A 12,068-nucleotide genomic window follows, 5' to 3' on the forward strand; every position below is an offset into this window, starting at 1 on the left:
GACGGTTACCTGGTTACCGTTACCCGTAGCTGCTCACTTGGTTGCAGCTGTTTGTGCTGTGTTACTGTTTCTTCACATTTTCCTGTCAGGTAAAACAAACAGCCCCCTCTATACGAATTGCAGAGGTTTACACTGTGAGAGAAAATGGCCGTAAAATTGCTCCTTTTAAGATAGGTCACGTCGCATCTATGCTGAACCGTGACGACGAGCTAGCCATGATGCTAAAGTTATTGTAAAGTTAACGCTAACGGTCGTGTGGCTCGGTATTCTGAGCTAGAGATGTACCACGTCCTGGTGCCATGAATTCAAAGAAACGATGCTGTTGATATGTAGCCAAACAGCGATGATAACTGACGCTACACTGTTAGCAGCGCACTTTGTACACCCCTGAGATAGCTCATGCTTTGCTAGCTAATCCTATTTACGTGGTAATTGTCAATAAATAAATAGATGAATAAGTGAGATCGCAATGCTACCAAAATATCTGAAATGAGCCGGTTCAGCAACAATATAAATCCTCTGTTCACATTAACAAGAAATTGACGTTTTCCAAACACAAGATTTTCTATCACATACATACATGCAACATGCCTGTTATGTTCAAGAGGCACACATTTACTTTCTTGTGGTGTGAGTCAGGATTGTTGAAAACTCTACACTGGTGAATCCAGGCTTTTTAAAAGAAAGTGTTAGATAAGTGAAGCTAAAATCACCAGTTTCACCAACATGTTAAAAAAAAAAAAGTACACCAACAAAAACAGGAGGCTTGATTTTTTATTTTTTTTAAGTGTTTTGTATCGTTTTGTATCTACTGTATTACCACTTAAATATACAAGAAATTATCCAGTGCCTGTGGACCACTGTTTTAAAAACAATCAACTTCAGGTTCACTTGTGCATTTTCTCCATGCAGAGATACTGACATATGCTCACCAATTGGTTGTACTAGTTTACAGCAAGTTGTAAGTTTGAGTCTCTTTACTGTTAATATATTTAATTGTGTATATATAGGAATCATGTCAAGCCAGAGGCCTCCCTCTGCCATGGGCCGCCCAGTGAGCCGCAGTGGATCATTGGCCCCTGGTGCTGGAAGACCTCCAACAGCCATTCGACCCCCTCCTACAGCCATACGTGTCGCAACTGGGGTAAGTGAAGCGATGTGTGGACTAAGATAAGATTCAAGAAGCAAGTGCTTTCACTGTTTGCACACTGTGTTTTGCTGAAGTGGCCTGATCAATGATTACCATTCTTATTGCTGACCTTGACGTGTTTTAGCAAGAATGCAAGAATAATGATTTTGTTTTAAATGCATTTTTGAAAGTGAACTTGCTTTACGTGATAATTACGTGAGAAAGGAATGAGAGGGAGCTTTTTGCTTAGCACAGGATTTATCCAGGCAACACTTCATTGTACAGACAGTATTAGGGGACAGGGGACAAGCCTTAACTTTTAATAATATATATATTTTTTTACAAGTCAGTGTGTAGAAACTCAAATTTATAGAGTACTTTTCTTTCATTTCAAATACAGATGGTTCCAGGTACAAGTGGCCATCCTGGCACAAGAGGTGGCATCTCAGTTGCCACCCCTGGAGTCCTGTCTGCGCAGATCAAAGTGACTGACAGGCCTGTCACCCAACAGGGGCTCAGTGGGATGAAGACTGGCATGAAAGGTTTGAAGTGCCATGAATGTGCTCTTTTTATAGTATTTAAATTGATTAGTGTGAATTAGACTCACGGTCACTGTGAGCCATGTTAAAACAGCAATATATTTTTGTATATTTCAGCTACTTATTCTTCTTTTTCTTTTTCTAGGACCTCAAAGACAAATTCTGGACAAGTCCTACTACTTGGGCCTTCTTAGGTAACACATACTAACCATTAGGGGTGTCACAATTTTCCCAATCCTTGGTTTTTGGTTTTTTTTTTTACACAGGGCTATGCCATTTTCAGACTACTCTGGTCTAATTTATTTCTGGTATCATTGGTTCTATGATATGATAAATATTTTTATATTATGATTTTTATTTCTTTCTTATTTCATAAGATTTTCATAAGATATTCTGCATGCTACTTTATACTATACAGTATGTTATATTTCCAGCAGGGCAACCATTTCTTAAACTCCCTCTTGCTACATCAAAATCTGCTTAACCATTTTTGCAGGAGTAAAATCAATGAATTGACCACTGAAACCAGCAAACTGCACAAAGAGATTGACAACTACAACCAGGAGAACTCTGTCTACCTCTCTTATGAGAAGAGGTGTGTGATACCTTTAATAGTTTGTCTTAAATTTATACATTATATTATTTGATAACAAAGTGGAAAAAATTATCACATTACCAATCCTTTACTATTATCCCTTTCCTTCAGAGCTGAAGTTCTAGCTGGAGAGATTAAGGATTTACAAGGCCAGCTTGCTGACTACAACATGGTAAATAGCTCTAAACTGTTTTAGTCATGTTCCATAATCTCTTTCAATGAGCTGCTGCTTAAAATTTTAGCTCCTATATCCTCAATATAACATGCAGGCAGCTGCCAGAAAAAAAAAATCCTGTACTTGAGGTATTTAGCCAAGCCAATGACCAATGAAGTATGTAAAGAAATCCAGTTGCACACTATCCATATGAAATGTCTATGGTTGTTAAGTTAGTTACCTCCTGATAGGTACTATAGTGATTTTCTTATTATACTTTTCTGCTTGTAAAGGCTGAGCCTGAGGCATTATGTTCTCTGGACATTTGTCTATTCTTATGGGTGTAATACAATCCCTTGAAGAATTTCCTTCCAATTTGGTATAATCATTCACAGGGACTCATGGATGGGTGATGACGATCATTGGCTTGACTGGGAGTTGGCAGTTCTAGTTATGTGATTTCTTTCTTTGCTTTTCAGCTAGTGGACAAACTAAATACCAACACAGAGATGGAGGAAATGATAAATGACTACAACAATGTAAGTACACTATGTAAGCAGTATGGTAACACCTCCTGACAGTGAAGTCAAACTTGAATAAACTGATTTTGGGTAAAAATGTGAAATATGATTTAAAAAAAAAAAGCATCTTCTCATTATATCCATTTTCCTTCCTCCCTTTTCTCCCAGTTGAAAGCCCAGAATGACAGTGAGGCTGCAAGCATTGACAGCATCTTCACTGAGAGAAGAGAGTAAGTATTAAGTGGAAGTTTAATTAATTTATAGTTCTATGTTTTTAAAAATACCATCAAATACCACAAGCTCATTTGTGCAAGTGTTTACGGTTGCACTACCACGGTAACGGCCACAATTTCAACAATGTATGCTGCCTTGATCTGCTTCACAACTTCTCTCTTGTAAATCTTTGGTTTTATTGTTGATGAAATCTCAGTGTCCTTGTATGAGCAGAACGGAATAGCAATAGCTTACCCCTGGTTCTATGTATCAATTTTAAACCTCCTCAACTATTGAAACACTTTCCACTCTAGTTTCATATTTGATTTTGAAAGATTCTATTCTACATTTATGTGTGTCTGTTCTATTTTAAATATTTACATCCATTTATTGCACAAAGCATTGTTCATGTTAGCACCATGATCTCCACGGTTTTCCCGAGTGAAATGCAGAATAAATACACACCACTGTGTGCTGTATATTGGGCCTTCCGTAATAGTTTTAACTTGATAGGTAGGGTGTGCATATGTGGCAAAGGGCTTAAAAGTCACAGTTTTTGCTTTATGTTTTTGGCACTAATGTGACACGGCAAAAATAGCTTGAACCAGCCTCAGTGTAAAATCACAATAATAACACAGAACTGAGGTAAACTTTCTCTAAAACTCCCAGATTGGGAGCATTAAGCAGTGCTAAAAAAAGAAATAGATTTGAACATTTTAACAGCCCGTGATTAAAGACCTGAATTTTAGCTGTGACTGAGGTAACGCTCCTCTTACTGTGACTGAAATGGCTGTGTTTTGTGTCATGGCTCTGCCTAATATTGCTCTTGTTCTTGTCAATCTTCCCTCTTAATGTATGGATCCTCAAAATACTCATCATCCTCCTCCTCTTCCGCCATCTCTACCTTCCCACTTTCTTGCTCAAAAGTGAACACCTGATGGTTGACGAATCTCTCTGTCCCTGAGAAGGCTGTTGACACAATGTCCTCCTCATTATCCTCCTCCTGATCTAGTCGCCGATGCTGGTAGTTATGGAAGAGCTTGTACCAGGAAGGGCCCTTGATGCCACATACGATGAGTGTGGAGGTAGTTAGTGCCAAAGCTGCAACACATGCTGTGAACTTCCACGTGTTTCCAAGGAATGGCCTCTGGTCTGTTTGCAATTGGAATGGTGAGATAGGGAGAGGGAGACCATTCTGTTAATCTCGTTATGTTTAATTTGTTAATCTACTTAAGTAATAGAGAAACAACGGATGAATATGAAATAGGTCAAATATCTTTGCCTCACCTTCATTTATGGTTTGGTTCTGGGTGAGTGACAGTGTTGTTTTCAGCATAGTTGATGGACTCCAGGACTCTTGAGAGGGGATCATTGTTGGTGGTGTTCGTGGGTCTGTGGTGAAGGTGGTTGTTTGTGATAGGTAACATTCAGCTATAGCGTCTAAAGGCTTTTCTGGAGAAGCACAGCTGTCTTCTGCTCCCCCTATAGTGACAGATATTACATGTACAAGTGACCATATCAATGAGCAGCTTCACCACAGATGGGTTAAAGATGTGTATTGCATTTTAGGAACGTTTTTGGGTTGTACACAACTGGACACAAGTCATTTGAATTTAATCATCATTATAAGCTTTTGGATCTTGAGATTCTGTTAAACTTCTCTGCACCAACTGCAGGTGACGCTGGAAATAAGACAGTGTTAGATATCATCTATGATCATATCGATAATTGATTCTAACCGAAAAGGGCTTCAATGCCAAACTACTCTCCCTCAGTTGTATGGTCTCATTTCACTTTATGTTCCTGTAAAAACATGTGTTCTTTAATGCCTGGAACCTAATGCTGAGAAATCAATCCAAAAACACACTGTAAGAGGCCAGAACACAGACCAGAACACCACGCTGATTTGTGTGCTATTATTTAAAATAGATAAATGTGACTTGGTTGGAACAAATTTATTAAGGCCAAATGTAGATGCATTTCCAAAAGGTTTGTATAGAAAAAAGCTTAATAAGAATTATTACCAATGCTAATATTTGCTGCTATGGCCTCTCTAATACTGGTCAGCAGTGGGCAGGAACAATTCAAGGGGTTTTCCCGGAGGTTCAGCACCTTAGAGGACCAGATAAGATCAGATTAATGAATTTAAAATAACATGGCTAACACACCTGACAGGGAAATCTTAAAACTTGGCTGATGTGTTGTCTTCATTATTTTTAATGCAAAAAGTCCCTGGTACAAAAATAGGGGGCATACTTTAACTGAAATAACATTCTTGAAGGCTGACAGCTGACAACTGCTGCTATGTGCCCTAATTTCCAGTGCCAACCTGATTTATCTAACTCTTTGTTAACGTACCAAAAAAAAAAAGATAGCAATGAAAAAGCAAGCTGATACAGGAGTGTTGTAAGATAAGACATGTAACAGTTTTACCTGCAGATTGTTTAGCCCTTTGAATAGCTGTGTGGGAAGACTTGTCAGCTGGTTGTGAGACAAATCCAGCTCTGTCAGGACATCCAGGCCAAAGAAAGCTTCAGGATCAAGGCTGTAACAGCATCAAATTTTAAGATTAGTTGTAGTATCTTGTATTTATTATGTCATAAATCATCATAAATCTTCAGGAAAATTAGTATGCATCCTGTGGAAGTCTTTCAGTAGCATCCAGACATTTTTAAGTATACATTATGTGAACACAAGAAACTTAAAATCTCTTTGATTTCGTGTCTAATGCAATACGGGAATGCAGAAGGCTTTGTTTATGTTTTCATTAGCTTTTTTTATTCACCCCGTGATATTATTCCTGGAGAGAGACAGCACTCTGAGGTGTGGTACCACAGAAAAATACTTGGCTGGTACATGATTCACTCGGTTACCAACCAAGTGGAGTTCAACCAGAGCAGGATAACTGGCCAGAGCTTTCTGGTCCTCTTCATTCAAAGTGATCAGGTTTCCATCAATCACCAGTTTAGTTAAAGAGCAGCTGTTACCACAGTGAGGGATGGCTTGCAGATTCCTGGAGGTCAAGTTCTTTTCCGTCTGTTGCATGGATGAATGGACAGTTATTACTACACATACATGCATACAGAAAAACAAACATTTTTATAATTATATGACCCAGAAAGCATCAAATCATCATCAAAAATTGAAAGTTTACCAAGGTAAAGCCCTCCATGGCCTTAGCAGTTTTTGCTACGATGTTCATGGTTATCATTGCAGTCAAACACAGCAGCAGGAGAGGTTGCTGCCACCTTTCCATGATGCTACCATGAAAAGACACAAAACTGAAATCGATAATGGACAATAAAAAGTTGACCTTCCAAAATAATAAAATTGCTTTTTTTTTTTTTTTTATTTGTTTGCTTTTTTTCCTTTTCTGCAGACTTAAAGTTCAGTATTTTTTAATTACATTGACATGAGCTTCATATGTAAAACATGACTGTAATGATCATTAGAATTTCTGTTTTGATTCCAGAATTTAGTGCCATGTTGTAGGCAGTTATCACAAACTATGTGGTGGTGTGCACTCAAAATAACCTGATTTTAGTGTCCATTCTTATTAATAATTCATCTTCTTTAGGAAGCTTTTGTTTTCATAGAATATTTCAAGTTTAGTCTGTGAAATCTGAATATAATAAAAAAGAGCCTGAGCCCAAGATGAATTGTTGATGGGACTTCATCTGCCTTAGAATTCCCAGTAACACTTGAGCACAAATCATTTAAAAGATGCATCATGTTTGGCATTTAATATATTAACTTAATAATTGATTACCAATTTTGTTACATATGAATTTTCACATAAATAACAATAACACACAAATGGTGATCAGCTAATCAGTTGATCATAAAACTGATATATAGCTTGGTGAAACAAAACAGAATGTTTAAAGAAAGCAGCGTACAGCAGAGGGGTACATCAGTATAGGTAGAAAGTGAAGGAACTACCTCTGTTCAACAATAGGAAGCAGTGCAGCTGAGGTTCAAGCAATAAAATAAAAAATACATCACGTGAAAATGATATACCACTGAGGTTCTTCAGACTTCGTTACCTATTTTTACTTGTAGACTTCTGTGCATAGTATAAAACCTCTCATTTAAACATTCACAGCAAGAGAGGGAGATTACACAGGAACATCTCAACTCTTAAATCAAACTGTCAGCCTTAACATGATCAATCATTTGCATCATAAAATGTTTTTTGTTTCCACCGAGACACATTAAAACAAACAGTTGCACTGCTGTGGTAATGAAAGGTTGGTGTCATGGTTATTATTTGCTGAACTGACAAAGGAGTCAACAAATTCCTGCGTATTGTTCACTATGATACATTAATGAATGTAACTGAAGAAACTCACCAATTCTTCCACAGAAGACCAACTTGTATCCACCTGATGAAGCCAGCACAGCAAATGACCTTTGTTCCGTGTTGTAAAAACCAAAGGCTGACTTATACTCTTCCTGCTAGCTAACTATTTATGATTGATGAAGTCTGTCCTAACCAAAAGAAGCTTCAGGCTGGGAATGCCCCTTGTGCAAAAATAAAAAATTATAGCACATAGTAACTAATATGATTAATAAACTGTTCTGTGGGTGAAAGTGATTAAAGACCAAAGGGGGGATAAAGAAAGGAAGGGGGAAGTATTAGTAGTAACTGATGGGAGTTTGAAGTGCTTGGGGTGGGGTGAGTTGAACTTAAGCCGGAGGAAAGAAAAGAGGAGGTAATGGTTCGAGAGAAGGTAGGAGATGAATTTGGAAAGGAGAGAAAGGAAGTAGGACAACATTGGGGATTCACTGTAAACTGCCCCCCCTCCCAATTCAATGTATCCCTTCCAACCTTTGATCCTTATGTTGTTCCCTCATCTCTGTAGTCATCACAACTTGTCTATCTAATCTATCAGACCTGTTAAGGGCTTGGATCTGATCTTTTTCACATTTCTCCCACCACATGCAGTTTTGTTGTAAAGTGGATACAATTAATTTTAATTTTAAATTAATAATAAGTGGATAAACTTAAACTTCTCTTCCCTTGTTGCGTCCTTGTTTTACAGACGAGAGGAAGCAATCAGGGCAATTGAACAGGAGATCAAGAGGGAAAGACGGGTCGCAGATGAGGTCATCCACTCAATGCCACCCGCAAAGCAAGAGAAGTATTTCACCATAGCAACAGCCAATGACGAACTGCTGCAGGTATAACTGTAGTTTCATCCTAATGCTGTTACAATATTGCCCTTCTGCTTGTACTGCTAAATATTAGGGTTAATTCTGTCGTAATGCGGTTGTAGTAGTATTTTCCCTCCAGACACTTCACTTGATAAGATGTAGGAAGTATCCCCTTTCTAGGTCACCGTATTACAGGATCATATGATCATGCAATACAGTAAAAAGTGATCCTCACTCACACTGCAAATAAATGACATTAGATCTTAGTCCAACAACTGACAGGGTAGAATGTGAGTATTTAGGAATATCACCTTTTCAGCCAGTAAGGAACTGCCATCCACTGCCATCATGGTTGTCATTCTCTAATTGCTGCAAGTATTTATGATACTAACCTTTCCAGGGCTGCAGTGATATTAATGTCTCCATCAGTTGCACCTTGTGAATTAAATGTCCGTCTCCTGTTTTCCATCCTCCCCCTACTTCTCTTTTCCATTTGCAGGAACTAAGTGTTCTCCAGGAAGAGCTGGACATTCTGATAACAAGGAAGGAGGACTATGAAGCAGTGAGTCGGATTTAAAAAAGGAGAGAGGGAGGGAGGAGGTGGGATCACAAAGATTCACAAAGTTAAATTTAAGACATTCTCTTGACATTTTTTAGTCCACATCAATTTTTACATGTTCATATCATCTGAAGTATGAGCTGATATATGTTTAAATCAATATAAAATGAGAATTCCTGTTAAGTAATCATGTAATTATTAATCCAATCTTGTCCAGGATAGGCAGCCTTAACCAGATCAAACATGATAAAGGCCACATTTTAATTTTATATGAGACCAGAGATCTGGAACAATAATAAATGACAGCAGCATTTCTAATTTCATTTGTTTAATTTTACCATGCAGGAGCTGGCGCACTCACAAATAAAACAGGAAGTTGTGCGGCTTCATGAGACTCTGTCAGCGCTGGAGGCAAAGCGTGACGCCATGGAGGCTGAGCACAAGAGCTTGGGCTCACCCCAGGAGCAGAGAGAGAAGTTACTCAAACAGGTTCACCTCACAAACAGCCACAGAATGGAAGAACATTACAACTTTAATAATAATACATATTAATATTTGAAGCAGTAAAAGCTGAATTGAATGTAGATGTGCATATTACAAAAAATCAATGCAGAGACATTCTTAAAATAATTGCCAAAGTCTTTTTTTTTTTTTTTTCCCAGATTTTTCAGGAAACACATCTTTTGTTTAGATGACGAGGTTTGGTTTGAAGTTCCACAAACCAAACAAATTCAATCAAGTAAACAAAAGGCTTAAAATGTTTTTGTTTCCCAGGTGAAGGAGGACAACCAGGAAATCGCCAGTATGGAGAGGCAGTATGTCTTCATATTATTGAATCACAGTAGCTGCTTGCAAATTTGCTGCCACACAATGACAAGTCTGTTTTGGTGTTTGTCTCTGTGTGTGTGTTCAGGCTCACAGAGATCAGAGACCGGACCAGAAAAATCACAGAGGAGATTCGACAGCTTGAGCAGGACTCAGAGGAAGCTCAGGGTAACACACTCGATCAGCCACCTATTTTCTCTAATGACATTATATTTATTTCATTATTATTATATTATATATTTATATATATTGACACACAATTTTGATGCAGACTCACCTTTAACATTATCACAACAGGTCATTGTCCTTGTCATTTTTCCAGGAATTTTAACATTTGTCCAGTTTTAATCACACTAAGATGAAGTAGATCACCTCAGCATATTAACTGGGCTGTTCCAGGACCCCGCCTTTTGCTCATTGTATGATTAAATGCAAAATTAAATGTGAAACGCTTTATCGTGGCCAGTAGTAGGATTAGTAAGAAATTGTTTTTGCGCCTCCTTCAAGGCTTCCTGTAAATACACTGTGGATTTTTGGGCATATGTTTTTCCATCAGGAGAGTGTCAACAGAAATACAAAGAGCTGAAGAGGAAAGAGGAGGAAATTGACCGTAAGTTGAGATTTTGGTCCTAAGTAACAGCTATTTACACCAAAAGCAAAAAACAACATTCAGCTGAATGAATTAATTGAATTGAATTGTCTTGTGTTAAATAATTGTAGTGCTTCTAAGAGTCATCCTTCCCCTCTGGAGGAGTTAATGGGTCTGCAGTAAGGTGCACACAAATAGTTTGTCGTGATTGGAAACTGATATAGTAACCTAAAGACTGATGTGAATACTGGATACAGCCACTAGGAGTCACCAAATCTTACTGTTAAAGAGGAGCTGTGATGTGTGTGTGAGACCAGATGTTGTTGCAGGTATAATGACAAGCAGTCAGTCACTGCCTTCCTCTGTTTAAGGCTTCCTGGAGACGTTTGAGGAGTCCAGAGCTCAGGAGCAGGAGAAGATGACGGTGTGTCAGGAGAACATCATCTCGCTCCTGGAACATTGCAGCAGGGTGAGGGGGGAGGAGATGTTGAAGACACGAGGGAAGGGAGAGTGTAAATATTAGTCAGAAGAAACTGAATGAATAAATATCAAGTTTATATGTATACATATATATATGTGTGTGTGTGTAGAACATGTTGCGGCTACGTCAGATAGATACAGTGACAGCCAGTGAGCTGAGAAATATGCAGGAAGTGCTGGTCAGCAAGGAGACTGAGGTGGTCCAGTCAGAGAGCACCGCCCGAGGTCTGACATCAGGTTAGTAATCTATTCTCTCTCTCTCACAGACACACACACTTAATTTGAAAGACATGCAGAACAGCCATGTTGACCTGTTCACTCTTACTTTGACCGTCCAGAGTCCCAGCGTCTGCAGCAGGACCTGGAGAAGGTACAGCAGCTTGAGGGGAAGATCACATCTGAGCTCAGCAACCTGAAGGAGCGAGTCAGCACCATGGAGTCAGAGCTGCACACCTACCGTGACCTGGACACCCTGAGACACACAGCAGAGGAGAAGAAGAAGGTAACACTCCATGTTGGAGACATGGGGGAATGTAAGTTTTTAGGGGGTTTTAAGTGTGTGTAGAGCGCTGTAATTTGTGTATGTATAGTCCTATCAGATGACTCAAAAACACTCTAAGCTCGGAGTTTAAACTTGTGCTCCTTCCTGTGGTGCAGAGACTGCAGGAGGAGCGGCTTTTACTGACTGAGCGTCGGGGTTCATTCAAGCAGCTGCTGGAGGAGATGAACCAGAAATATCAGGCTCTGAAAACCAAGCTGGAAGAAAATGAGACTCATGCTCAGGTTTGACCATTTTACACTTTGACAAGCACTCAGAGCCATATTGTTGGTCTTTTTATTTAAGATTATTTAAGATCCAAGTGTGTGATTTTGTTGATACACTAAAGGCTTTTGAGAGCATTACATCATTTTGGCCATTTTCTACTCTGCAAACTGGAGCAGTTTTGATGTGTAGAAGATTCCACCCGCAAAAAAATCTGCTCTGTACTTTTATTATTGATGTATCATGATGACAAGGACATCAGCAATTTATACAAGACTTTGAGAGAGGGAGTGGGAGTGAAGCATTCCTGCACCAGCAACAACTGTTACTTGAACCTTTAACATTTTAAATTGTGACAAATGCCTAAAAGTCTTTGAATGCTAACCTTGTTTTTTCTGTTGCTGTTTTATCTTTCAGTTGACTAACCTTGAGAGGAAGTGGCAGCATCTGGAGCAGAACAACTTTGTAATGAAAGAGTGTATCCTTTGGCTTTCTAGTTGTGTCCAACAGCTCAGTGACACATGAAGAGTTAGCTCCAGCAGTG

General features: G+C 38.8%; 2 protein-coding genes across 2 annotated transcripts in view; one reads left to right on the top strand and one right to left on the bottom strand.

Annotated features, from left to right (window-relative positions):
• ift74 (intraflagellar transport 74) overlaps positions 1 to 12,068 on the top strand; it is a 16,354-nt gene continuing 4,286 nt past the window's right edge. The window contains exons 1-19 of the mRNA XM_029529196.1: positions 1 to 89; positions 1,011 to 1,144; positions 1,530 to 1,671; positions 1,814 to 1,862; positions 2,165 to 2,263; positions 2,375 to 2,435; positions 2,897 to 2,956; positions 3,107 to 3,168; positions 8,197 to 8,335; positions 8,808 to 8,870; positions 9,213 to 9,356; positions 9,642 to 9,682; positions 9,781 to 9,860; positions 10,249 to 10,302; positions 10,653 to 10,750; positions 10,872 to 10,998; positions 11,100 to 11,263; positions 11,419 to 11,544; positions 11,942 to 12,002. Of these exons, the coding sequence (XP_029385056.1) occupies positions 1,016 to 1,144; positions 1,530 to 1,671; positions 1,814 to 1,862; positions 2,165 to 2,263; positions 2,375 to 2,435; positions 2,897 to 2,956; positions 3,107 to 3,168; positions 8,197 to 8,335; positions 8,808 to 8,870; positions 9,213 to 9,356; positions 9,642 to 9,682; positions 9,781 to 9,860; positions 10,249 to 10,302; positions 10,653 to 10,750; positions 10,872 to 10,998; positions 11,100 to 11,263; positions 11,419 to 11,544; positions 11,942 to 12,002 (1,699 nt within the window). The 5' untranslated portion in view covers positions 1 to 89; positions 1,011 to 1,015. The remainder of the gene's footprint in view (positions 90 to 1,010; positions 1,145 to 1,529; positions 1,672 to 1,813; positions 1,863 to 2,164; positions 2,264 to 2,374; positions 2,436 to 2,896; positions 2,957 to 3,106; positions 3,169 to 8,196; positions 8,336 to 8,807; positions 8,871 to 9,212; positions 9,357 to 9,641; positions 9,683 to 9,780; positions 9,861 to 10,248; positions 10,303 to 10,652; positions 10,751 to 10,871; positions 10,999 to 11,099; positions 11,264 to 11,418; positions 11,545 to 11,941; positions 12,003 to 12,068) is intronic.
• Positions 3,987 to 6,437, bottom strand: LOC115060991 (leucine-rich repeat-containing protein 19-like). Its single transcript, XM_029529197.1, has 6 exons — positions 6,306 to 6,437; positions 5,937 to 6,187; positions 5,585 to 5,696; positions 5,176 to 5,263; positions 4,426 to 4,633; positions 3,987 to 4,305 (listed from the first exon to the last, which is right to left on the bottom strand). Exons 1-6 carry the CDS (start codon positions 6,405 to 6,407, stop codon positions 3,987 to 3,989), a joined length of 1,080 nt encoding a protein of 359 aa, XP_029385057.1. The 5' UTR covers positions 6,408 to 6,437.

Source organism: Echeneis naucrates, chromosome 20 (assembly GCF_900963305.1).
Source record: "Echeneis naucrates chromosome 20, fEcheNa1.1, whole genome shotgun sequence".
Taxonomy (NCBI): Eukaryota; Metazoa; Chordata; class Actinopteri; order Carangiformes; family Echeneidae; genus Echeneis; species Echeneis naucrates.

Bases quoted from the DNA above. Each gene is read 5' to 3' on its own strand.
- LOC115060991 (XM_029529197.1), bottom strand. From the start codon at position 6,407: ATGGAAAGGTGGCAGCAACCTCTCCTGCTGCTGTGTTTGACTGCAATG. The intron at 6,188-6,305 runs GTAAACTTTCAA...TCCATGCAACAG, and splicing joins CCATGGAGGGCTTTACCTTG to ACGGAAAAGAACTTGACCTC. The intron at 5,697-5,936 runs GTGAATAAAAAA...ATGCTGTTACAG, and splicing joins TCCAGGAATAATATCACGGG to CCTTGATCCTGAAGCTTTCT.